The sequence below is a fragment of the Oncorhynchus keta genome, chromosome 17, assembly GCF_023373465.1.
Source record: "Oncorhynchus keta strain PuntledgeMale-10-30-2019 chromosome 17, Oket_V2, whole genome shotgun sequence".
Taxonomy (NCBI): Eukaryota; Metazoa; Chordata; class Actinopteri; order Salmoniformes; family Salmonidae; genus Oncorhynchus; species Oncorhynchus keta.
In genome coordinates, this window is record NC_068437.1 from 5,601,811 (window position 1) to 5,627,188 (window position 25,378).

At 42.9% G+C, this 25,378-nt stretch overlaps 1 protein-coding gene across 2 annotated transcripts in view; it reads left to right on the forward strand.

Moving 5' to 3' along the window:
- Positions 1-17,534, forward strand: part of LOC118396335 (lissencephaly-1 homolog B-like) — a 29,637-nt gene extending 12,103 nt beyond the window's left edge. For both annotated transcript variants that reach the window (XM_035790462.2, XM_052465345.1), the window contains exons 2-11: positions 3,619-3,754; positions 4,210-4,294; positions 4,424-4,498; positions 6,188-6,394; positions 7,767-7,935; positions 8,197-8,299; positions 9,241-9,469; positions 9,583-9,684; positions 9,948-10,104; positions 16,252-17,534. In XM_035790462.2, the coding sequence (XP_035646355.1) occupies positions 3,723-3,754; positions 4,210-4,294; positions 4,424-4,498; positions 6,188-6,394; positions 7,767-7,935; positions 8,197-8,299; positions 9,241-9,469; positions 9,583-9,684; positions 9,948-10,104; positions 16,252-16,325 (1,233 nt within the window). In that variant the 5' untranslated portion in view covers positions 3,619-3,722 and the 3' untranslated portion in view covers positions 16,326-17,534. The remainder of the gene's footprint in view (positions 1-3,618; positions 3,755-4,209; positions 4,295-4,423; positions 4,499-6,187; positions 6,395-7,766; positions 7,936-8,196; positions 8,300-9,240; positions 9,470-9,582; positions 9,685-9,947; positions 10,105-16,251) is intronic.
- Positions 17,535-25,378: the final 7,844 nt, after the last annotated feature.

The following is a 25,378-nucleotide window of genomic DNA, read 5'->3' on the forward strand; positions in this document are numbered from 1 at the left end:
CTACCAAAATACACATCTGACTTTGTAGCCTTTGAGTTTGTTGGCAAGAAGGTTGATTTTACTTCTGTGGCAATCACCCTCTCCTCCCTCTCATTTTGTGTGGATTAAAGATGTTTTTCACTTTAGTAAATTGGAGAAGATAAAATATACCCTATGGGGATCTTATGACAAATTCTACTGAATATGGCCACCTTTTTTTAAACTTATTTTTATTTAAATAGGCAAGTCCGTTAAGAGTAAATTCTTATTTACAATGATTGCCTACCCCAGCCAAACCCTTATCCGGACGACGCTGGGCCAATTGTGCACCACCCTATGGGACTCTCAATCATGGCTGGTTGAGATTTTATTTATCAGACATTTGAGAAATTTACTGGTCATCCATATGCAATGGGTGCGTTCCCCAACTAGGGGGCCGCGTACCAAATCTGGTTTGCGGTAGATTTTATTTGGCACCCCAAGTTTTCTGAGCAAAACAAATATATTGTATTCTAGATTTTCTTTTAAATTTTGTTGGACATAAGACTATAAAAGCATCCAGAACAGACTGAATTGTCGGGGCATTGAAACGTTGCTCAATTGGTATCAAGGGACCCAATGTGTGGCAGGATAACATTCCCTACACCACATATGTGAACAATATATGTAGTCAAAAAACAATTGCATTTTGTCACAAGTTAACAAGCAATATGTGAAAACTGTTGTGGAAATCTGCAGAGCTCAAGTCGACTACAAAACTCAAAATGCAACGCTCTCCAAAGTTTGGCTGGCTAGCTTGCTAGAACACGTAGCTACACACAATACCAAAGTCAATATCAGCATGTGAAGTAGTTAGCGAGTTGTAAAATCCCTGAAATACTGCAGTATCAAATGAGGAGTTACAATCTCACCATGTATGATCCATCTTCATAATCAACAGTAGCCATAGGCGCCTGTCGCGTGCTCTCTCAGCAGCAGGTGAGGCATGCCTGTAAGGCAGCGTTCAAGGAGTGAGAGTGGTGCTGAAGCCCGGAACATTTGTCTGGCTACAATTTTATTTATCGACTTTTAATTGATTTGATTGGCCAAAAGCCGGCAATTACCGGTTAACGGAAACCCTGTGTTTTTAAAACCAACCAATAACTCTTTCTGTCCACATATCACTCACTTTATACAAGATGTCACCCTCATTCGCATCTCACATAGTTTCCTAGCTCTCTCAACATGCAGGTGCCGGTCTTTTAACACACACACACACACACACACACGATGCAGTGTACACACTTACTAGATCATATTGTACACTGACTCACCCTATTTTTGCTATGTCTGGATTCGGCTCAAGACCCATTATCGCTTCTCATAGCCTTTTAAGCTGAGAGAAGAGGGATTTGGTTTGGGAAATGTGTGACAAGACAGCGCTGTCTCTGCAGTTTTAAAGGCTGTTGCTGTCTAACTGACTACCTGCCCGGGGGCTTTAAGTGAATGGAGCCTGGTGGTGGGCCAGGCTCCTGGTGGTGGTGGTGGGCCAAACATTCAAATAATCAAAGCTTGATGATGAGTTGGCTATTTGAATTAGCTGTGTAGTGCTAGGACAAAAAACTGGCTAGTACACAGACACAATCAGATGGACAGAAGACAAACAACTGGCCAAGTCCTACCTTGAAATGATATGTCAACTTTTGCTGCACTGAAAGTTTGACTGGAAGGGGATTGGACTGCAGTGAAAGTTATTCACACATGTACACAGATTTACTTCCAGTGTGATAAGGGTAGTGCATGGGACCTTGAACTCTATAGTATTTTGATTGACTCAACATTGAATGAGTAATTTGTTTTATTGAAGGGTATTGATCATGAAAGTAATGCCTGTTTCTCAAAAACATTGCAACTTTAACAGTTTAAATGTAAACGTTTAACATTCTTGTCCACAAAACACGCTTGAGTACACCCACTTGTCACTCAACCACACACACACACACACACACACCAGTCCTGGTAGAGCTGAGTTGGCTCTTGCAGGTATCAGAGCTGGCATAGGCTTGGTGACAATGTCATATGTGAGAGGTCAGGCTAATTTGGTTAGCGGCCTATTTATGAGCTGGACAGTCAGTGCTGCCCGGAGCCTTCCTGCCTGCCTTCTCACCTTTCCCTTGTCCCCTCCTTTCTCCACAGTCCTGTGAGACTAGTGATTTAACAAGCCAGCCCACGATGGCTTTTGGTAGGTAGCCTATACAGTTTGTTTCACAGAATGAATGACTTGATGGCATAGTTTATTCTCGTGGTTCGGTGTCTCAACATGAGACAACAGACAAACAAACTGATTTCCACTTGTGAATCCTTGTGTCCTTTTCTGGTGTGTTGTGGTCTTAAACCCTTTCTCATTCTTTTTGTGGATCTGTCAGCTGGGAGAATGGACTGTCATTTCTCTTTGCTTGTTTGAGCTGTTCTTGCCATAATATGGGCTTAGTCCTATTTGGTGAAATACCATATTCTGTATACCACCCCTACCCTGTCACAACATAATTGATTAAGAAGGAAATAAATTCCACATTCACTTTTAATGAGTCACACCTGTTAATTGAAATGCATTCCAGGTGACTACCTCCATGAAGCTGGTTGAGAGAATGCCAAGTGTGTGCAAAGCTGTCATCAAGACAAAGGCTACTTGAAGAATCTCCAATATTTTGATTTGTTGAACACTTTCTTGGTTACTACATGATTCCATGTGTTTATAGTTTGTCTTCACTATTCTACAATTTAGAAAATATTGAACATTTTAAGAAAAACCTTTGAATGAGTAGGTGTGTCTGAACTTTTGATTGGTACTGTACATTTATTTACACCTGTCTGGAATTTGCCTTTGTGAGAAAGGTGCCCGTCAGCATTAAACCAACAGAATACAGACAAGTTCACATAGACCTCATACAGAATATACAAAATCGGTACAGTAAACTTAACATAACTCTGGCATCATTGTTTGGAACATCAAATCCCATTAGAATTGCAGTATCACATCGCAATAGAATCGTGATACATATCGTATCGGCACATACTGTATCTATTGTGATAATATCGTGAGGTCTGGCAATTCCCAGCGATACTCTTCAGTACTGCACTGTCAGCTGTCTGGACGACTAGTCTCTGGCACACACACACACACAAACAGATCCCACGCATACAAACATTTCTACAAAGAGGATGGCACCCCCACATAAACACTTGTAAGCATGTGTACACACACAGACAGACTCTTTGTGGTCTAGCCAATAAGCAGCTTAAAGCCACTGTCACCCCAGCTACCAGCAGTCTTATGGCTCAGGAAGTACATGCTTTGCTGCAGAACCACAAATGGCTGTGTTGGTTTTGTTTCTGTTTATTAGTAGATTAGGCTACCCTATCAATATGCCGTACTATTAGCCTAAATATGTTCCACACCTGTCAGAGGCCAGAATGAGAGAAGTGAGCCTTGCCATTAGGCAGAATGGCAGATATCATTGTTTGTACCGCATTGATTAGTAATCTAATTTTTCTGTCAATAACCGTAAACTAATTTAATTTTTCCTTCTTGCTCTCCCTCCACCTCTTTGTTTTGCTCTCTCCCCTTATTCTCGCCCTTGTATCCGCCCCTCTGTTTAGTGTACCAGTTGTAGTCTCTGAGGACTGAGCAGCTGACCTGAGGACCCCCCCCCCCTACACCCTCACCCCTAGTCCAGAGGGCGAGAGCAGCCACTACAGCCACCATGGTGCTGTCACAGAGACAGCGAGATGAACTGTGAGTACACACACACACAACACAGGGTTTGTACGGTCATAAATCCTGGATAAGTTATGGAAAATTACTTGTTTTCCAGGCTTGTTGGATTCTAAACTTTGAACATTGAGATATTAAAGACCTGATAGATCAGACGCATATATAAAGGAGTGAGATCTGTAGAAAGACAGTGTGGCTGTGGAATGTGCTGGGTGGAAGGGAGGAGATCACAGGATTGCTATAGGGGAAACAGATGGACATCTGTGGATTAGGTAGAGGGGTTGAGGTCAGGTCAGATCCCCTGAAGGGAGTAATAAGGGTTTAGTATCCTGTTACCCTCTTCCTGTGGAACCTTAAGATGTAAGGATTGTCCAGAAGTGTCCAAAGTGGGGATATATATATATCTATATGAAGACAACCTTGGAGTATAATGTGCATATTGACGGTTGTGTGTTGTGCTCTTTATTCTTTCTCAGAAACCGAGCGATAGGAGACTACCTCCGCTCAAACGGCTACGAAGAAGCCTATTCCACCTTCAAGAAAGAGGCGGAGTTAGATATGGTAAGCAAACGCACTCACACTAACTTGCTCCAAAACTGCCACACTAACCTATTCTTTGATTTGCTTGCAATTATTTCAAACCCAGAATTCACGCTCTAATTTTTCAATTTCTGTCTCCTACTCCCACAGAATGAGGAGTTAGATAAGAAGTACGCTGGTCTTTTGGAGAAGAAATGGACCTCTGTCATCAGATTACAGAAGAAGGTGGGTTGACGTGACTTTTATGGTGTTATGGTATTTTGTGTGTGTTGATTTTCCATCCCATATTGGAATTGCAGATGGTTTTTAAGCTCTGATGTACTTTGCACCATTTTAACAGTTAAGAAAAAAAGTTATTTTGTTTCATGTGTTTACTATATATACACTGCTCAAAAAAATAAAGGGAACACTTAAACAACACAATGTAACTCCAAGTCAATCACACTTCTGTGAAATCAAACTGTCCACTTAGGAAGCAAGACTTATTGACAATGCATTTCACATGCTGTTGTGCAAATGGAATAGACGACAGGTGGAAATTATTGGCAATTAGCAAGACACCCCCAATAAAGGAGTGGTTCTGCAGGTGGGGACCACAGACCACTTCTCAGTTCCTATGCTTCCTGGCTGATGTTGGTCACTTTTGAATGCTGGCGGTGCTTTCACTCTAGTGGTAGCATGAGACGGAGTCTACAACCCACACAAGTGGCTCAGGTAGTGCAGCTCATCCAAGATGGCACATCAATGCGAGCTGTGGCAAGAAGGTTTGCTGTGTCTGTCAGCGTAGTGTCCAGAGCATGGAGGCGCTTCCAGGAGACAGGCCAGTACATCAGGAGATGTGGAGGAGGCCGTAGGTGCAGGTCGTTTTTCATTTGCCAGAGAACACCAAGATTGGCAAATTCGCCACTGGTGCCCTGTGCTCTTCTCAGATGAAAGCAGGTTCACACTGAGCACACGTGACAGTCTGGAGACGCCGTGGAGAACGTTCTGCTGCCTGCAGCATCCTCCAGCATGACCGGTTTGGCGCTGGGTCAGTCACGGTGTGGGGTGGCATTTCTTTGGGGGGCCGCACAGCCCTCCATGTGCTCGCTAGAGGTAGCCTGACTGCCATTCGGTACCGAGATGAGATCCTCAGACCCCTTGTGAGACCATATGCAGGTGTGGTTGGCCCTGGGTTCCTCCTAATGTAAGACAATGCTAGGCCTCATGTGGCTGGAGTGTGTCAGCAGTTCCTGCAAGAGGAAGGCATTGATGCTAAGGACTGGCCCGTCCGTTCCCCAGACCTGAATCCAATTGAGCACATCTGGGACATCATGTCTCGCTCCATGCACCACAGACTGTCCAGGAGTTGGCAGATGCTGTAGTCCAGGTCTGGGAGGAGACCATCCGCCACCTCATCAGGAGCATGCCCAGGCGTTGTAGGGAGGTCATACAGGCACGTGGAGGCCACACACACTACTGAGCCTCATTTTGACTTGTTTTAAGGACATTACATAAAAGTTGGATCAGCCTGTAGTGTGGTTTTCCACTTTTAATTTTGAGTTCGACTCCAAATCCAGACCTCCATGGGTTGATACATTTGATTTCCATTGACGATTTTTTGATGTCAGCACATTCAACTATGTAAAGAAAAGTATTTAATAAGAATATTTAATTCATTCAGATCTAGGATGTTATTTTAGTGTTCCCTTTATTTTTTTGAGCAGTGTAGGATGCTTTCTTGGCCAGGGCTCACTTGTACAATAGATGCAATTCTCAGTGTGACCTCTGGTTAAATAATCAATAAAAACGTGTGTGGAGTATGAGTGAAATAAACAACCAACTGAACTTTCACGTCTACTACTCTCTCGTTGTCATCTTTTCCACACCTTTTATCTTCACTCCCCTACCTTCTCCCATCCCTCTCTCCCCCAGGTGATGGAGCTGGAGTCTAAGCTGAACGAGGCCAAGGAGGAGATGACTCTAGGGGGTCCTGTGGCCCAGAAGAGGGATCCTAAGGAGTGGATCCCCCGTCCCCCAGAGAGATACGCCCTAAGCGGCCACCGCTCCCCTGTCACACGGGTTATCTTCCACCCGGTCTTCTCTGTCATGGTCACTGCTTCTGAGGACGCCACCATCAAGGTCTGTATGTGTCAATCATTTTCTAATAGCTTGGTGTACCAGGGAGCCATAGCTCTATGTAAGATACAAGTTTATTTTATCTAGCACATATATATATATATAGTTGCGGCCAAATATTTTGGCACCCTTTTCTTCAGTAATTCCCTATTTCTTCTAAAATCTGTTGTAAATTTAAATAATTGCTCTCCACACCTTGTTGGGTTTTCAACATTGCAGAACCAAATAGAATGTTGTAAAAGTAAGTTTACAAATTTAATTTAGAAAATAAAGTCGGGCACCCTAAATCTGGGGGAAATGTTCTGTGACCCAGTAAAACAACATTTTAGCTCTTAGGTAGTACAGGACTGTGTTTACTGACGACTAAATTAATCATTCAATGAAAAGAACGCCCTCCTACAATCAAACATGGAGGTTTGATGATGCTGTGGGGCTGCTTTTGCTACCTCTCATACTGGAGGCTTTGAACGTGCACAGGGAATCATAAAACGAGGAGATTATCAGATCTTTTGGAGTCCAATATTCAACCCAGTGTCCAAAAACTGGGTCTCTATTGGAGGTTGTGGGTGTTCCAGCAGGACAACGACTCCAAACACACATCAAAAATCACCCAAGAATGGTTTAAGAAGAAACACTGGATTGTTCTGGAGTAGCCAACCAAGAGTCCAGCTCTGAATCACATCCAAAAACCTATGGCGAGATCGGAAAACAGCAGTTGGTGGAGGGCACCCCTCAAACAGTGAATAATTAGTGCAGCATGCTGCTGAAGAGTGGGCCACATTGCCAATTGTGCAGCAAGCTCATTGAAGGCTACAGGAAGCGTTTGCCTGCACTTATCTTGCCCAAAGGCTGTGAAACCAGGTACTAGCTCTGGGGTGCCAATAACCTTGTTCAAGCCATTTGTGTTCATTTTTAAAATTCAATTTGCAAACTTACGTTAGATATCTCTGCAGCTGCTATAGCTGCTATTCTTCCCCTTCATCTTCTCGATATCCTGTCTTCTATTCTTTCTCTCCTCTTCCTCTCTCCTTTTCACTCGCTCCCTTCTTCCCCCCGCTCTTGTTATTCTCATGCTCTCTCTCCTTATCTTTCCTCTTTATCACTGTCGAGATGGGGTGATGCTCTGGTAACCGGGACAACGCTGGTAGAGCATGGAGCACTGCACCCTGAGATGCATGTGAATCTCATCCTGCTCTCAACTTCTTCCTCTCTTTGCTCTCTTCTTTCTCTTTTTATTTCTCTTGTAACACTCACTCTTATGCATTGACCCAGAAGAAGTTTATTGCCCTGTCATGTTGAAAAATGTTTCAACTGAGTGTGTGTGTGTGTGTGTGTGTGTGTGTGTGTGTGTGTGTGTGTGTGTCTCTTGCTCTAGGTGTGGGACTATGAGGCAGGGGACTTTGAGCGGACACTGAAGGGTCATACAGACTCTGTCCAGGACATCTCCTTTGACCAGACGGGCAAGCTGCTGGCCTCCTGCTCTGCAGACATGACCATCAAGCTGTGGGACTTCCAGGGCTTTGAGTGCATCCGCACCATGCACGGTGAGGGTCTGGGTGGGTGTCTGTTGTGTTCCTCCAAGTGGTACAACAGCAAACAAGCACTATTACCCAATGTGCATCTACCGACACTGTTAGTGTACTTACGTGGTTACTTCAACAGTGTACTTATGTGATAGAAATATAATTATTCTATCTTTGGTTACTACAATGTAATTACTGTGGTGTACTAGGTATTGTAAAGTCATATTTTTTTGTATTAGCCTTACTGATGTTACTTTCCTGTTTCCTGTTTGTCTGTTTCAGGTCATGACCACAACGTGTCTTCTGTAGCCATCATGCCCAATGGAGACCACATAGTCTCCGCCTCCAGAGACAAGACCATCAAGATGTGGGAGGTGGCCACTGGGTGAGACACACACACTTATCAGGTGCTGAAATACTGTATCTCTTGTTATATTAGTCCAGTGAAGAGATGTTCCAACGCATCCAGACTGACACATTCTGGTGTCCAGTATTACGGTTTTGCTGGAGAGGTGTGTGTTTGTCTAGCTACGCTACATATCCAAAAGTATGTGGACACCTGTTGAAAATCTCATTCCAAAATCATGGGCTTTTATATGGAGTTGGTCCCCACTTTGCTTCAATGGAGTTGTCGGGGCTTTGTCCAGGCCAATCAAGTTCTTCCACACCGATCTCTACAAACATTTCTGTATGGACCTCGCTTTATGCACGGGGGCATTGTCATGCTGAAACAGGAAAGGGCCTTCCTCAGATTGTTGCCACAAAGTTGGAAGCACAGAATTGCGTATGCTGTAGTGTTAAAGTTTCCCTTCACTGGAACTAAGGGGCCTAGCCCGAACCATGAAAAACAGCCCCAGAACATTATTCCTCCTCCACCAAACTTAAGTTGGCACTATGCATTCGGCCAGGTAGCGTTTTCCTGGCATCTGCCAAACCCAGATTCGACTGCCAGATGGTGAAGAATGATTCATCACTCCAGAGAACTTGTTCCCACTGCTCCAGAGTCCATTGGCGACGAGCTTTGCACCTCTCCAGCCGACACTTGGCATTGCACATGGTGATCTTACTGTAGGCTTGTGTACGTGCGGCTGCTCGGCCATGGAAACCAATTTCATGATGCTCCTGACGAACAGTTCTAGTGCTGACGTTGCTTTCAGTGGCAGTTTGGAACTCTGTAGTAAGTGTTGCAACTGAGGACAGATGATATTCCTCGATTTACACTCCTCTCGGCAACGGGTGTGGCTGAAATAATAGCCGAATCAACTAATTTGAACTATGTCCACATACACACAAAAGTAACTTGGTCGAGTCGGTTTCTTTCTCTAGGTATTGTGTGAAGACATTCACAGGCCACAGAGAATGGGTGAGGATGGTCCGGCCCAACCAGGATGGTTCTCTTATCGCCAGCTGTTCCAACGACCAGACGGTGCGTGTGTGGGTGGCCGCCTCCAAGGAGTGTAAGGCTGAGCTGCGGGAGCACGAACACGTGGTGGAGTGTATTGCCTGGGCCCCCGATACCGCTCACCCCACTATCCTGGAGGCTACTGGCTCAGAGGTGAGGAGAACCTCTATACTATGTGAGGTATTTTGAAATGATGACATGTGTTTCGGCAATACAACTTGTTTTTTGTTAATGTTTATAAGCATTTTTTTCTTTACTCTCTGTAGAGTAAGAAGAGTGGGAAGCCCGGCCCATTCCTTCTCTCTGGCTCTAGAGATAAGACCATCAAGATGTGGGACATCAGCACTGGCATGTGCCTTATGACTCTGGTGAGTGTGTGTGCGCACCTTTTACTATAGTTGTGAGCACCAGAAGTCCTCAAGAATAGTAAACCAACACCGTTAGAGAAGTGGGGACATTTTGCTGGTCCTCATTTGTAAAAAGGCTATTTTGGGGTTAAGGTTAGGGGAAATAGGATTTTGTTCGTTACCTTTCCCTCAGGTAGCACGATTGGTCATGATAACTGGGTATGTGAGGATGTCCAAAGCAGGTTTTGTTTCTCAGGTTGGTTGTGTGTGTATTCTCCCTCTAGGTGGGTCATGATAACTGGGTGCGTGGTGTGTTGGTGCACCCTGGAGGCAGGTTCATAGTGAGCTGTGCTGATGATAAGACTCTGAGGATCTGGGACTACAAGAACAAGCGCTGCATGAAGACCCTGTGTGCCCACGAACACTTTGTTACCTCTCTGGGTAAGACTGTCTGTCTGTGCATTCCCTTAAATATTGTAGTACTAGTCAAACCCACCTGTTTGTGTGTGTGTGCAATCTCCAACACTTCTGCCAGTTCCACAGTTCTACCTCCACCCAGTCCATCATCAGGGTTCGTACGGTCATAAAAATTCTGGGAAAGTCCTGGAATTTTTTATGGTTGTTTCCAGGCTTAGAAAAGTTGGGGAAAATGATAAAATCCTAAACGTTTTGGAAAAGTTATTAACATGCACTGCTAAATTTTCATGTCATTTAATTTAGGCACAGTTTAAATCTATATTTTATCAATCAAATAAAAATCAACATATCAGCGAGGATCGGAATGACACTTTACCACATCTGTGTTTGCGCGCGTCACCTGCATGTGTGCGAGACGAGTGGGCCGTTGCTCATGTGAATCGAAATAATAATTTGTGAATTGCGAATCATAGTTTCTGGAAAAAACGATTAATGTCGTCTTCTGGATTCTGTGGCTTCAAAACTTGTTTTGTAGATACTTCCAGTTGATTTGGGCATCCAATGCATGGGACATTGTCCCGCTTTACCGTTTCCAGGTTGTTAAAGCCTGAATTCAAAATTCATTACATTTAGATTTTGTCACTGATCTACACCCAATACCCGTAATGTCAAAGTGGAATTTTGTTTGTGGAACATTTTAGAAATTAACAAAAAATGTAAAGCTGAAATGTCTTGAGTCAATAAGTATTCAACCCCGTTGTTATGGCAAGCCTAAAGTTCAGGTGTAAAATGTGCTTAACAAATTGCATAATAAGTTGCATGGACTCATTCCGTGTTCAATAATAGTGGTTAACATGATTTTTGAATGACTGCCCCATCTCTGTACCACTTATGTACAATTATCTGTAAGGTCCCTCAATCGAGTAGTGACTTTCAAGCACAGATTCAACCACAAAGACCAGGGAGGTTTTTCAATGCCTTGTGAAGAAGGGCACTGATTGGTAGAGGTGTAAAAATACAATAACGCAGATGCTGAATATCCCTTTGAGCATGGTGAAGTTATTCATTCATTTCACCTTGAGGCCTATGGTGATTTTAAAACGGTTAAGCGTTTAATGGTTGTGATAAGAAAACTGAGGGTGGATCACCAACATTGCAGTTACTCCACAATACTAGCCTAAATCACAGAGTGAAAAGGAAGGCTGTACCGAATAAAAATCTATATTCCAAAACATTCCTCATGTATGCAACAAGGCACTTTGACGTGTATGATCACATATTTGTGATCATTGTTGAGTGTTCCCTGCCATTCTGAAAAGCATCTAAACAATGTTTTGTACTTGATTGGAAATAAAGGTCTTTACAGCAAAACACAAATGAGCAAGCTTATAGCTCGACTTGTTTACAATGTAACATCTCTGGTGAGCACAAGGGAGAAATGTAATATTGTTTTTAGAAAAGAGATGCGTGTCAGCTAAGCTAACAGCAGATAACATGGCTGCCATCATAAAGAATTTAAGTTTGACTAGCAAAAACTCCCTAACCTCAGAATGCCATTCACTATAAAAATGCAAATAAGTCAAAAATGGCTGTGCACATTGCCTTAAAAATATGAACTTAGTTTGGCCACTTTTCAGCATATTCCAAATCTTCGATATACAAGAACTGGAACACATTTTTGACAAATCACAAAACAAATAAAATGTTATGACCTCTCAGATCATCATGCTAAATACAAGCCTACTGCCTAGCCTAACCGTAGCGCGAAAGCTAAACCGGGATAAAACCTTTTTTGGGGGGGGGATTTCAATTCCATGGGGGTGGAAATGGGAAAGGTATATTAAGGCAATATATCATTAAATGGGGGACAAACAGGAAGTTTATATGCTAAATTAAAGTAAAACCCCTGGTAAGGGGGGTCTGATCTGACATAGTTAAAATCTCATGCCACATTCAAAGGAACCGGGAAATTTCCGACTTCAGTGCGTCCAAGACGATTGGGAACTCGGGGGGAGAGACTGGGGAAATCGTTATGAATGGTCATCCAACTCGGAATTCCACCTTGAACTCAGGCCTCTTTCTACAGCTCCGACTTGAAGTTCACTGACATCATGATTTGACTTTGTTTATTGCCGAATTCCAAGTTGTCTTGAAAGCACCATAAGTCGGTCGCATGAAAAACCCTTGTTGTAACAAATCTTGGTCTGACAGACACTTACGTGACAACCAGAATGTATTGTATGATGTCAACAAACATGACGCCCCACATAGCTGGCAAATAGCTTAGCATTTGCTCATCATAATCAGTAGAAACTTCAAAAGTATTTTACATATGTGTCCATTACAATCTATGCAAGAATTGGAATGCCTGACTTGTCACCAGTATTTGAAAATGTGAATAAAACCGTAAATACATTATGCTCCATACATATGGTATGCTACAGTAGAAACAACAAATTGATATACAGAAAATAAGACACTTCCTTTTTGATAGGAACGCACACATGTCCACCAATTTGTAAGGAAAACAACAATGAAGACCATGCGGGTGCCAGCCATAAAATATACTGAGGGGAAAAGTTTGCACTGCCTGTTCTGACTAGAGATGCGCAATGTCTTCATACATGATCTGGGGAAACACTAGGGAAGTGCTGTGGCTCTCATTGAAGAAAGAAGTTTTGTCCGGCTCAGTAAAGCCTCAAACATAAATTGTCTGCAACAGTGAAATGCTTCTCATGTGATTTAATGGGGTGGAACACACCTCAATTCAAACTGTTAGAAAATCATTTTAAATTGACAAGTTGAACAGCCTAAAGATAATTAGCAGGCAATGTGCCTTTTAGTTTGAGGTCAACGCGGGTTATAACTGTCCTGGCAACATCCCTACGGTGAAGCATGGTGGTGGAAGCATCATGCTGTGGGGATGTTTTTCAGCTGCAGGGACTGGGAGACTCGTCAGGATCGAGGGAAAGATGAGTAAAGTACAGAGATCCTTGATGAAAACCTGCTCCAGAGCGTTCAGGACTTCAGACTAGGGCGAAGGTTCACCTTCCAACAGGACAACGATCCTGAGCACACTGCAGCAGTGGCTTCGGGACAAGTCTCTGAATGTCCTTGGGTGGCCCAGCCAGAGCCCGGACTTGAACCCGATTGAACATCTCTGGAGAGACCTGAAAATAGCTGTGCAGCGACGCTCCCCACCAACCTGACAGAGCTTGTAGAGAAGAATGGAAGAAATTCCCCAAATACAGGTGTGCCAAGCTTGTAGCGTCATACCCAAGAAGACTTGAGGCTGTAATCGCTGCCAAAGGTGCTTCAACAAAGTACTGAGTTAAAAGGTCTGAATACTTATGTAAATGTTATGTTTTATTTAATAGTTTTTTTTTGCTAGAATATCTAAACTTGTTTTCACTTTGTCATTACGGGGTATTGTGTGTAGATGGGTGAGAGAAAAAAAACATATATATATATAACTAAAATATGTACGCAACATGGAACAATTTCCAAATTACAGTTCATATAAAGAAATCACTCAATTGAAATACACTGCTCAAAACAATTAAGGGAACACTAAAATAACACATCCTAGATCTGAATGAATGAAATATTTTTATTAACTACTTTTTTCTTTACATAGTCGGATGTGCTGACAACAAAATCACAGAAAAATTATCAATGGAAATCAAATTTATCAAGGGGGAGTGAAGATAAAGGTGTGGAAAAGATGACAACGAGAGAGTAGTAGACGTGATAGTTCAGTTGGTTGTTTATGGTTCTCCAACAGAGTTATTTCACTCATACTCCACACACGTTTTTATTGATTATTTAACCAGGGGTCACACTGAGAATTACATCTATTGTACAAGTGAGCCCTGGCCAAGAAAGCATCCTACACTGCTCAAAAAAATAAAGGGAACACTAAAATAACACGTCCTAGATCTGAATGAATTAAATATTCTTATTAAATACTTTTTTTCTTTACATAGTTGAATGTGCTGACATCAAAAATCACACATCAATGGAAATCAAATTTATCAACCCATGGAGGTCTGGATTTGGAGTCACACTTAAAATTAAAGTGGAAAACCACACTACAGGCTGTCCAACTTTGATGTAATGTCCTTAAAACAAGTCAAAATTAGGCTCAGTAGTGTGTGGCCTCCACGTGGCTGTATGACCTCCCTACAACGCCTGGGCATGCTCCTGATGAGGTAGCGGATGGTCTCCTGAGGGATCTCCTCCCAGACCTGGACTAAAGCATCCGCCAACTCCTGGACAGTCTGTGGTGCAACGTGGCGTTGGTGGATGGAGCGAGACATGATGTCCCAGATGTGTTCAATTGGATTCAGGTCTGGGGAACGGGCCTTCCTCTTGCAGGAATTGCTGACACACTCCAGCCACATGAGGTCTAGCATTGTCTTGCATTAGGAGGAACCCAGGGCCAACCGCATCAGCGTATGGTCTCACAAGGGGTCTGAGGATCTCATCTCGGTACCTAATGGCAGTCAGGCCTCCTCTGGCGAGCACATGGAGGGCTGTGCGGCTCCCCCAAAGAAATGCCACCCCACACCATGACTGACCCACCGCCAAACCGGTCATGCTGGAGGATGTTGCAGGCAGCATAACGTTCTCCACGGCATCTTCAGACTGTCACGTCTGTCACATGTGTTCAGTGTGAACCTGCTTTCATCTGAGAAGAGCACAGGGCGCCAGTGGCACGTTTGACAATCTTGGTGTTCTCTGGCAAATGCCAAACGTCCTGCACGGTGTTGGGCTGTAAGCACAACCCCCACCTGTGGACGTCGGGCCCTCATACCACCCTCATGGAGTCTGTTTCTGACCGTTTGAGCAGACACATGCACATTTGTGGCCTGCTGGAGGTCTTTTTACAGGGCTCTGGCAGTGCTCCTCCTTGCACAAAGGCGGAGGTAGCGGTCCTGCTGCTGGGTTGTTGCCCTCCTACCGTCTGCATTACCTGAGCCACTTGTGTGGGTTGTAGTCTCCGTCTCATGCTACCACTAGAATGAAAGCACCGCCAGCATTCAAAAGTGACCGAAACATCAGCCAGGAAGCATAGGAACTGAGAACTGGTCTGTAGTCACCAGCTGCAGAACCACTCCTTTATTGGGGGTGTCTTGCTAATTGCCTATAATTTCCACCTGTTGTCTATTCCATTTGCACAACAGCATGTGAAATTTATTGTCAATCAGTGTTGTTTCCTAAGTCGACAGTTTGATTTCACAGAAGTGTGATTGACTTGGAGTTACATTGTGTTGTTTAAGTGTTCCCTTTTATTTTTTTGAGCAGTGTACATTCATTAGGCCCTAATCTATGGATTTCACATGACTGGGCCAGGGCGCAGCCATGGTTAGGCCTGGGAGTGGGTAGGCCCACCCACTTGGGAGCCAGGCCCAGCCAATCAGAATGTGTTTTTCCCCACAAAAGGGCTTCATTACTCCTCAGTTTCATCAGCTGTCTGGTTGACTGGTCTCAGATGATCCACCAGGTGAAGAAGCAGGATGTGGAGGTCCTGGACTGGTGTGGTTGCACGTGGTCTGCAGTTCTGTGGCCGGTTGGACGTACTACCAAATTCTCTAAAACAATGTTTGAGGCGCCTGATGGTAGAGAAATTAACATTAAATGCTCTGGCAACAGTTCTGGTCGATATTCCTGCAGTCAGCATTCCAATTGCACACTCCCTCAAAATTGAGACATCTGTGGTATTGTGACACAACTGCACATTTAAGTGGCCTTTTGTCCCCAGCATAAGGTGTACCTGTGTAATGATCATGCTATTTAATCAGCTTCTTGATATGCCACACCTGTCAGGTGGATGGATTATTTTGGCCAAGGAGAAATGCTCACTAACAAGGATGTGCACTAATTTGTTTACAAAATTTGAGAAATAAGCTTTTTGTGTGTGAACATTTCTGGCATATTTTATTTTAGCTCAGGAAACATGGGACCAGGACTTTACATGTTTTATATTTTTGTTCGGTATGCTTTATTCATATTTATTTCAGGTTATTCCACATTTTGCTGTGTTACAAGTCTAGGGTTATGAATATTTTCTGAAGGCACTGTTTACATCAAGGGTGGTCAAACCATCTTCCCGGAGAGCAAATAGGTGCAACCTTTTATTCCAGTCTGTATTTGTATTTCTTTCTCTAGATATGCACCGGACTGCTCCCTACGTGGTGACGGGCAGCGTTGATCAGACAGTCAAAGTGTGGGAGTGTCGCTGAGTCTGCCTGCTACCTCCCTCTCCTCATCTTCCTCTCTACCCTCCAACCACAGCCCTATACACCCCCCCAACCTCCTGCTCTTCTCTTCCAGAAGCAGCATTAGTGCTCCCCTAAATAGCAGCCACTCCTCCCCTACTCACCACCTCTATCCTCCAACCACAGCCCTATACCCCCTCCTACCCACAATCCGACACTTTCTCTCTGACACTCACCTAAGCCCAACCTCTCGCACTCTATACCATTGTTATCCAGGCTTTGCCCCTCATCTCCCGGCCCTGTTTTAAAATAAATATTGATTGTCCTTTTATGTAAATTATTCTGGATGTAGAGTATGCTTAATAAATATTACACACACATTCTCTCGCACACACACACACACTAAAAGAAAAAAAATCAGTATTCCTTGGCTGGTGATTTCTCCAAAAAACGTGCATACTGTAAATTTGCCATGACGTGGGGGTCAAAGGGTAAATGGTTCCTGTGTCCTTCCCCCAGTGGATGCTGGGTAATTGTGACTGTGCACATAAACCATTCACGTCTGTTCTTTAAGGGTTTGGTTTGGGTTTTATTTTGTTTCTTCCTGCCACTGTTATTCTGACGCTACCTAGGAGAGAGAGAAGAGTGTGAAAGGAAGAAAATTGTGACGGAGGAGTAGAATAAGAGATGAATGGTAGTGTCTGTGCGTACTTTGTGTAGTCTGTGTGTATGGCGGTAGAGAATAGAGGTTGTGTGTATGGCGGTAGAGAATAGAGGTTGTGTGTGTGGAGGCAAGGCATTCTGTCCCACTGTGTATACTCCCTCTCACTTACTGGTAACTGACTGGCTTCAAGTAGATACTCGCAAGGCTCTTAAAGATCCCTATGCTGTAAAGAACACACGAATGAAGACTATCTCGCTCCGTCATACACACACTTCAAGGAAGATGCATAGGTGAGCAGACTCTTATATTTGTGTTACACACACACCAAATACATACACAAACTTCTGCTGTTGTGTGTCCCAAGAGTACCCCATGCCCACTCATTCTCTGCTGTGTCTGCCTTGTTAACCCTCTTGAGGTCTCCCTCACCAAGGGATTTCCTTCTGCTTTCTGAACTCTTACTGCTCTATTTGTCACATACTCACACAGATGCACATAAGCACAGTAAACTTGTGTTCCAATATATCTGTATGTGATTGTTTGCAACATAAAAATATCTGTAAATATAACATTGGCCTTGTCATGTGTGCTTTTATTTTTATTATAAGGAGGTATGCACATTTTGCACAGCCTGGGGACGCCAAACTACGCAAGTGGAGTTTGCTGTTGTAATCGAGTACTGTAGAGCTCAGAGGCTGAGACTGTCTCCACTAACTAAAACAAAAGATAAGGAAAAAGTGTCAGATAAATAATGATTTCTCAGACAGCGCCATAAACTTCCATTTGCCTCATGCAAATTGCTGTGGAAATGTTATAATGTAGGTCTCTAAGCCCTTTATATCGCAATATCTACTAAGATAACATATGGAATTATTTCAAGATGGTCATAATGTATCATAAAGCCAATAGATGTTTTATTTTGGGACTTCTTAAGGTAAAACACAGAATTCGGCCTTTACTGCTACAGCCCAAAGAAACACGTTGAAGAGCACATTTTTACATGGCAAAACAGACTGGCGTAAAGATTTAGTGATGTCAGAGCAAAACCCCCGACACTGTCGTGTTGGTGAGTCATCTTTCAATGGCGGCGCTTTATTCGTTTGTAGCTCAAAATATTGTGATTTTTTTTTAATTATTTTTTTACCGACGTTTGGTGAGTATGTTCTTGTCTGGTTCCTCTTGTGTGGAAAAAGACCTTTCACAAGCCCCATGTTATGAAATAGGTGCGAGCTTTGTATTGTCGGAAAGAGTGAATTGAGCTGCAGCCACTACACGAAACGGTAAGTAAGCATAAACACGGGGAGCTATTCAAAATGTTACTGACGCTGTCTAGCATCACAATCGACTTCAATGGCCAGAAGGTAGCTTGTCTCTACCACCATAGCCACGGGAAGTAGGGGTGCTGCAACACCCCCTGAAAAGTCGGAATGATTTTTTCTTTACAAAAGCAGTGCACTGGGCCCTTACTAGTCCCGTATTAGCGGACCGATTATAGCCAGTCTTGCTCAAGCAAAACAAATATGTAAACCCGATTTTCTGCCTGACTGTGGTGCTCAACCTGTTTTGTTAGAATTTGTGATCACAACAAAACTACACATTTTACTCTAGTAGAGAGAATTAAATTGTGTTTTCTTTGAAAAGATGGGCCTGGCTGAGAATAGAATATTCAGTTTTCTGCCTGAGTGTGGCGCTGTTAACCACTATTTTTCGGGATTATATTGTGACCAGAACAAAACGAGACAGTTTACTCAGTTATTCGGCTGTCCCCATAGAAGAACCCTTTTTGATTTCAGGTAGAACTATTTTGGGTTCCATGTAGAATCCTCTGTGAAGATGATTCTTCAAAGAGTTCTCCTGTGGGGACAGCAGAAGAACCATTTTAGGTTCTCGATAACACTTTTTCCCCCTAAGAGTGTAGAGATTTAAATAAATTGTGTTTACTTGATAAAATGGGCCTGGCATAAAAAATACAATAAAGGGAAAGGCTTAAGAAATAGGCTTATCTTTTTTGCTTATCTCTATTTCCAATGCTGGCTGCCATGGTTAACACAATGCAGGACAATGAATTCTACCTGAACTGACTCAGAAATGTAACATAAGTAGACCTACAGTATCACAGCGAGGTCAAACAGTTGTGTTTTAGTCAGATTTATCCAGTGCCCACAGCAGCGCTATTGATTATTCTCCACATCCAGTGCATGTGGTGTACTATGCTCTTAGTCATGCTCTCACTAACTCCCAACTTGTTTCTGTCTCCCCTTCTGGATGGCCTGAGGCTCTATGATGACAACTGAGGACACCCTGGCCTTACCTGGATGTGCCTGGTCTAATCCCACCTGGCCCCCATCTGCCTGTTGCTGGTTCTTTCTTCCCAACAAGTCACTGAAACCTGAGCCTGATTTTGCTTTGAGCCTCTTTGCAGATGTCTTCAATACATAAAACGTATATATGCTATGGCTTTACATCCCCTGCTATATTGTGGATAAAGAGTTACCTGTCTAACAGAACACAGAGTGCGTTCTTTAATGGAAGCCTCTCCATCATAATCCAGGTAGAATCAGGACATGCCACTGGCTTCGAATAAAGCCAGAGTGTCTATGTATGCGGATGACTCAACACTATACACGTCAGCTACTACAGCAACTGAAATGACTGCAACGCTTAACAAAGAGCTGCAATTGGTTTCAGATAGGTGGCCAGGAATAAATTAGTCCTAAATATTTCTAAAAATAAGAGCATTGTATTTGGGACAAATCATTCACTAAACCTCAACTAAGTCTTGTATTAAGTAATGTGGAATTTGAGCAAGTTGAGGCGACTAAACTGCTTGGAGTAACCCTGGATTGTAAACTGTAATGGTCAAAACATATTAATACAACCTGGGTCAAGCAGCGGTCTAAGGCAGGTGTCACTACAGACCCTGGTTCGATCCCGGGCTGTATCACAACCGGCCGTGATTGGGAGTCCCATAGGGCGGTGCACAATTGGCCCAGCATCGTCTGGGGTAGGCTGTCGTTTGTAAATAAGAATTTGTTCTTAACTGACTTGCCTAGTTAAATCAAGGGGGAAAAAACAAACCGGTGTAAAGCTTTAACACATACGTTTTTTTCAGCAGCAGACTATGATCGATAATGTCAAAAGACGCACTGAAGTCTAAAAATAATATTTTTATCACCAATTTCCCTCAGCCAATCATCAGTCATTTAGTAGCTAAGATGGGGAGAAGTCTGTCCATAATAAAGCGCTACTCTACCTTAACAGCATTATCAACAAGGCAGGAACTACAGGCTCTAGTTTTGTCGCACCTGGTCAGTCGTGGGGTCAGGTGCCGCAACAAGGGACTTAGGAAAATTGCAATTGGCTCAGAACAGCACGGCTGGCCCTTGAATGTACACAGAGAGCTAATATGAATCTCTCCCTGGCTCAAAGTGGAGGAGAGATTGACTTCATCACTATGAGAGGTATTGACATGTTGAATGCACCGTGCTGTCTGTTTAAACAACTAGAACACAGCTCGGACACCCATGCATACCCCACAAGACATGCCACCAGAGGTCTCTTCACAGTCTCCAAGTCCAGAACAGACTATGGGAGGCGGACAGTACTACATAGAGCCATGACTACATGGAACTCTATTCCACATCAAGTAACTGATGCAAGCAGTAAAATTATATTTAAAGAACAGATTAAAAAAACACCTTATGGACTGTGAAGCAAAACAGACACATACACACATAAACATGGATTTAGAACTGTACATATGTGGTGGAGTGGGGGCCTGAGGGCACACTGTGTTGTAAAATCTGTGAATGTATTGTAATCTTTTTAAAATTGTATAAACTGCCTACATTTTGCTGGACTCCAGCAATAGTAGCTGTTTCCTTGGAAGATCTTTTCCCATTCAGATGTTTCCCACACAGATTTTTTCCCATTCTGTCAAACAAATAATGCCTTATTACCATCGCTAAATTGTAAAGACATCAATGCTGGTGTGTACTTGTTTGCAGACTCTTTTTTTATGCAACTTTGACAGTACTGCTGATCATAGCACTTGGCTTGCTCTTGCAAATTCAGCACACACAACATTATATAATAGAATTGTGTTATTTGACGCATCAAATAGTGTTATTTGTTGTGTATCTTTTTTGACGCGCAAAGACCCAAACAGCGTTCAGTACGCAAAGACCAAAACGGCGTTCCGTACGCACAGACCCAAACGGCGTTCCGTACGCACAGACCCAAACGGCGTTCGGTACGTAAACACCCAAACGGCGTTCCGTACGCAAAGACCCAAACGGCGTTCCGTACGCAAAGACCCAAACGGCGTTCCGTACGCAAAGACCCAAACGGCGTTCCGTACGCAAAGACCCAAACGGCGTTCCGTACGCAAAAGACCCAAACGGCGTTCCGTACGCAAAAGACCCAAACGGCGTTCCGTACGCAAAAGACCCAAACGGCGTTCCGTACGCAAAAGACCCAAACGGCGTTCCGTACGCAAAAGACCCAAACGGCGTTCCGTACGCAAAAGACCCAGCCGGCGTTCTGTACCAATATTTACTGGTTTTCATCAAGCTGTCCGCTCAAGGGGAAGCTTCTTAAAAACACCAGTCTCAATGTCAACAGTGAAGACGCGACTCCGGGATGCTGGCCTTCTAGGCAGAGTTGCAAAGAAAAAGCCATATCTCTGACCAGTTTCTGTGTTCTTTTGCCCATCTTAATATTTTATTTTTATTGGCCAGTCTGAGAGATGGCTTTTCTTTGCAACTCTGCCTAGAAGGCCAGCATCCCGGAGTCGCCTCTTCACTGTTGACATGGATACTATTGTTTTGCGGGTACTATTTAATGAAGCTGCAAGTTGAGGAATTGTGAGGCGTCTGTTTCTCAAACTAGACACTCTACTGTACTTGTCCTTTTGCTCAGTTGTGCGCCGGGGCCTCCCACTCCTCTTTCTATTCTGGTTAGAGCCAGTTTGCGCTCTTCTGTGAAGGGAGAAGTACAGTCGTGGCCAAAAGTTTTCAGAATGACACAAATATTAATTTTCACGAAGTCTGCTAGTTTTGTATGATGACAATTTGCATATACTCCAGAATCTTATGAAGAGTGATCAGATGAATTGCAATTATTTGCCAAGTCCCTCTTTGCCATGCAAAAGCAATGAATCCCCCCAAAAACATGTCCACTGCATTTCAGCCCTCCCACAAAAGGACCAGCTGACATCATGTCAGTGATTCTCTCGTTAACACAGGTGTGAGTGTTGACAAGGACATTGCTGGAGATCACTCTGTCATGCTGATTGAGTTCGAATAACAGGCTGGAAGCTTCAAAAGGAGGGTGGTGCTTGGAATCATTGTTCTTCCTCTGTCAACCATGGTTACCTGCAAGGAAACATGTGCCGTCATCATTGCTTTGCACAAAAAGGGCTTCACAGGCAAGGAATATTGCTGCCAGTAAGATTGCACCTAAATAAACCATTTATCGAATCATGAATAACTTCAAGGAGAGCGGTTCAATTGTTGTGAAAAAGGCTTCAGGGAGCCCAAGAAAGTCCAGCAAGCGCCAGGACCGCCTCCTAAAGTTGATTCAGCTGCGGGATCAGGGCACCACCAGTACAGAGCTTGCTCAGGAATGACAGCAGGCAGAGGGCAGGAGGCGTAGACTTTTGGAGGATGGCCTGGTGGGCAGCAAAGAAGCCACCTCTCTCCAGGAAAAACATCAGGGACAGACTGATATTCTGCAAAAGGTACAGGGATTGGACTGCTGAGGACTGGGGTAAAGTCATTTTCTCTGATGAATCCTCTTTCCGATTGTTCGGGGCATCCGGAAAAAAAGCTTGTCCGGAGACGACAAGGTGAGCGCTATCATCAGTCCTGTGTCATGCCAACAGTAAAGCATCCTGAGACCATTCATGTGTGGGGTTGCTTCTCAGCCAAGGGAGTGGGCTCACTCACAATTTTGCCTAAGAACGCAGCCATGAATAAATAATGGTACCAACACATCCTCCGAGAGCAACTTCTCCCAACCATCCAGGAAGAGTTTGGTGACGAACAATGCCTTTTCCAGCATGATGGAGCACCTTGCCATAAGGCAAAAGTGATAACTAAGTGGCTCGGGAAACAAAACATCTATATTTTGGGTCCATGGACAGGAAACCCGCCAGACCTTAATCCCATTGAGAAGTTGTGGTCAATCCTCAAGAGGCGGGTGGACAAACAAAACCTCACAAATTCTGACAAACTCCAAACATTGATTATGCAGGAATGGGCTGCCATCAGTCAGGATGTGGCCCAGAAGTTAATTGACAGCATGCCAGGGCAGATTGTAGAGGTCTTGAAAAAGAAGGGTCAACACTGCAAATATTGCCTCTTTACATCAACTTAATGTAATTGTCAATAAAAGCCTTTGACACTTATGAAATGCTTGTAATTATACTTCAGTATTCCATAGGAACATCTGACAAAAATATCTAAAGACACTGAAGCAGAAAACTTTGTGGAAATTAATATTTGTGTCATTCTCAACTTTTGGCCACGACTGTACAAAGCCTTGTACAAGATCTTCAGTTTCTTGGCAATTTCACGCATGGAATAGCCTCCATTTCTCAGAACAAGAATAGACTGACGAGTTTCAGAAGAAAGTTCTTTGTTTCTGGCCATTTTGAGCCTGTAATCGAACCCACAAATGATGATGCTCCAGATACTCAACTAATCTTAAGGCCAATTTCATTGCTGCTTTAATCAGAACAGTTTTCAGCTGTGCTAACATAATTACAAAAGGGTTTTCTAATGATAAATTAGCCTTTTAAAATTATTAACTTTAGCTAACACAATGTGCCATTGGAACACAGGAGTGATGGTTGCTGAATATGGTGCCTCTGTACGCCAATGTTGATGTTCCATAAAATATCTGCCGTTTCCAGCTACAATAGTCATTTACAACATTAACAATGTCTATAATGTATTTCTGATCAATTTTTTGTTCTTTTAATGGACAAAAAACAAGGACATTTCTAAGTGACCCCAAACTTTTAAACGGTAGTATATGTTATGGTTAGTTTTCCTTATTTTCACTGTGGAATGTCCATGTCGATCCTCTTGGTTGTGTTGGTCCTCTTGATCCATCCACCTGTCTTCTTTGTGTGTGAGGCCTGATCCCTTCATCCCGTAGTTTTTTCTTTTCTTCCTGTAATCTGATTTAATATGACTGAAGATGCAGCATTTTATGCCAGGCCCCTTCCAATAGGGTATAACAGACTCGTTAGAACTTTGACCACACGCTCTCTAGACGGACTACATGCCCTCTATCAAATCAAAACTGGAATTGTTACTCAAAACAAAAGTTGTAAAAGTATGTTAGACATTTATAGAATAAATCATACCTAGTTTGATGTTTCTGTGACAGTGAATTAGTTATTGATTTACACAGTTTAAAATGGCATTTGGTTATGTATTTCTATAAAGTCAACTGTAATGTTTACTCAAAACAAAGGTTGTATTATTTCTATGCTAGAAATGTACATAATAAACCATACCTAGTTTTGATTTTTCTGTGACAAATTGTACATTAGTTATTGATTTATACAGCTTTAAATGGCATGTTAAAGATTGTATGCATTTCCATCAAATCAAAACTGGAATTTTTATTCAAAACAAGGGTTGTAAAAGTATGCTAGACATTTATAGAATAACTATATATATTATGTTTCTGTGACAATCAATGAATTAGTTATTGATTTTACCATTTTAAATGGCCTTTGGCATATGTATGTTGAATGTGTGAATATAAAATTGGTTTAGGGTCCAACGGATCCCTGATTTTTTGTTGTTGGTTTATTTAACTAGGCGAGTCAGTTAAGAACAAATTCTTATGTACAATGACGGCCTACCAAAAGACAAAGGCCTCCTGTGGGGACGGAGGCTGGGATAAAAAAAAATATATATAAATATAGGACAAAACACACATCACAAGTGAGACAGCACTACATAAAGAGAGACCTGATAGCTACGAGTCTGGTTAGAAAACAAGGTCATGGCTAGAAGGAATCCTGCTTTTATCAGAATGTACTTTTCGTAGCAGCTTGGGATAATTGGGCTAAGAAAAGGCTTAACTAAAATGCAAAAACAACTACTTTTAATGAAAGCTCGACCCATGTAGACATGACCGATCAACAGAGGCGCACCGTGATGACGTCAGAGACAAACTACAACGTTCTGTTGGTGTCCCTCCGACATACATTTAAATAAAAAGTACATTGTAAAATTATTCAAACAAAAATTATTTTATAAGCACATATTTTGAAAATATTGCCGTTTGTATGACTTCTGATTCATCTTCGGAGTTTCCCAGGAGAAAAAAAACATATTTCAACGTGCATGGATCTATCAAATACTCAATGTAATGCGGTTTCCGCCCTTTT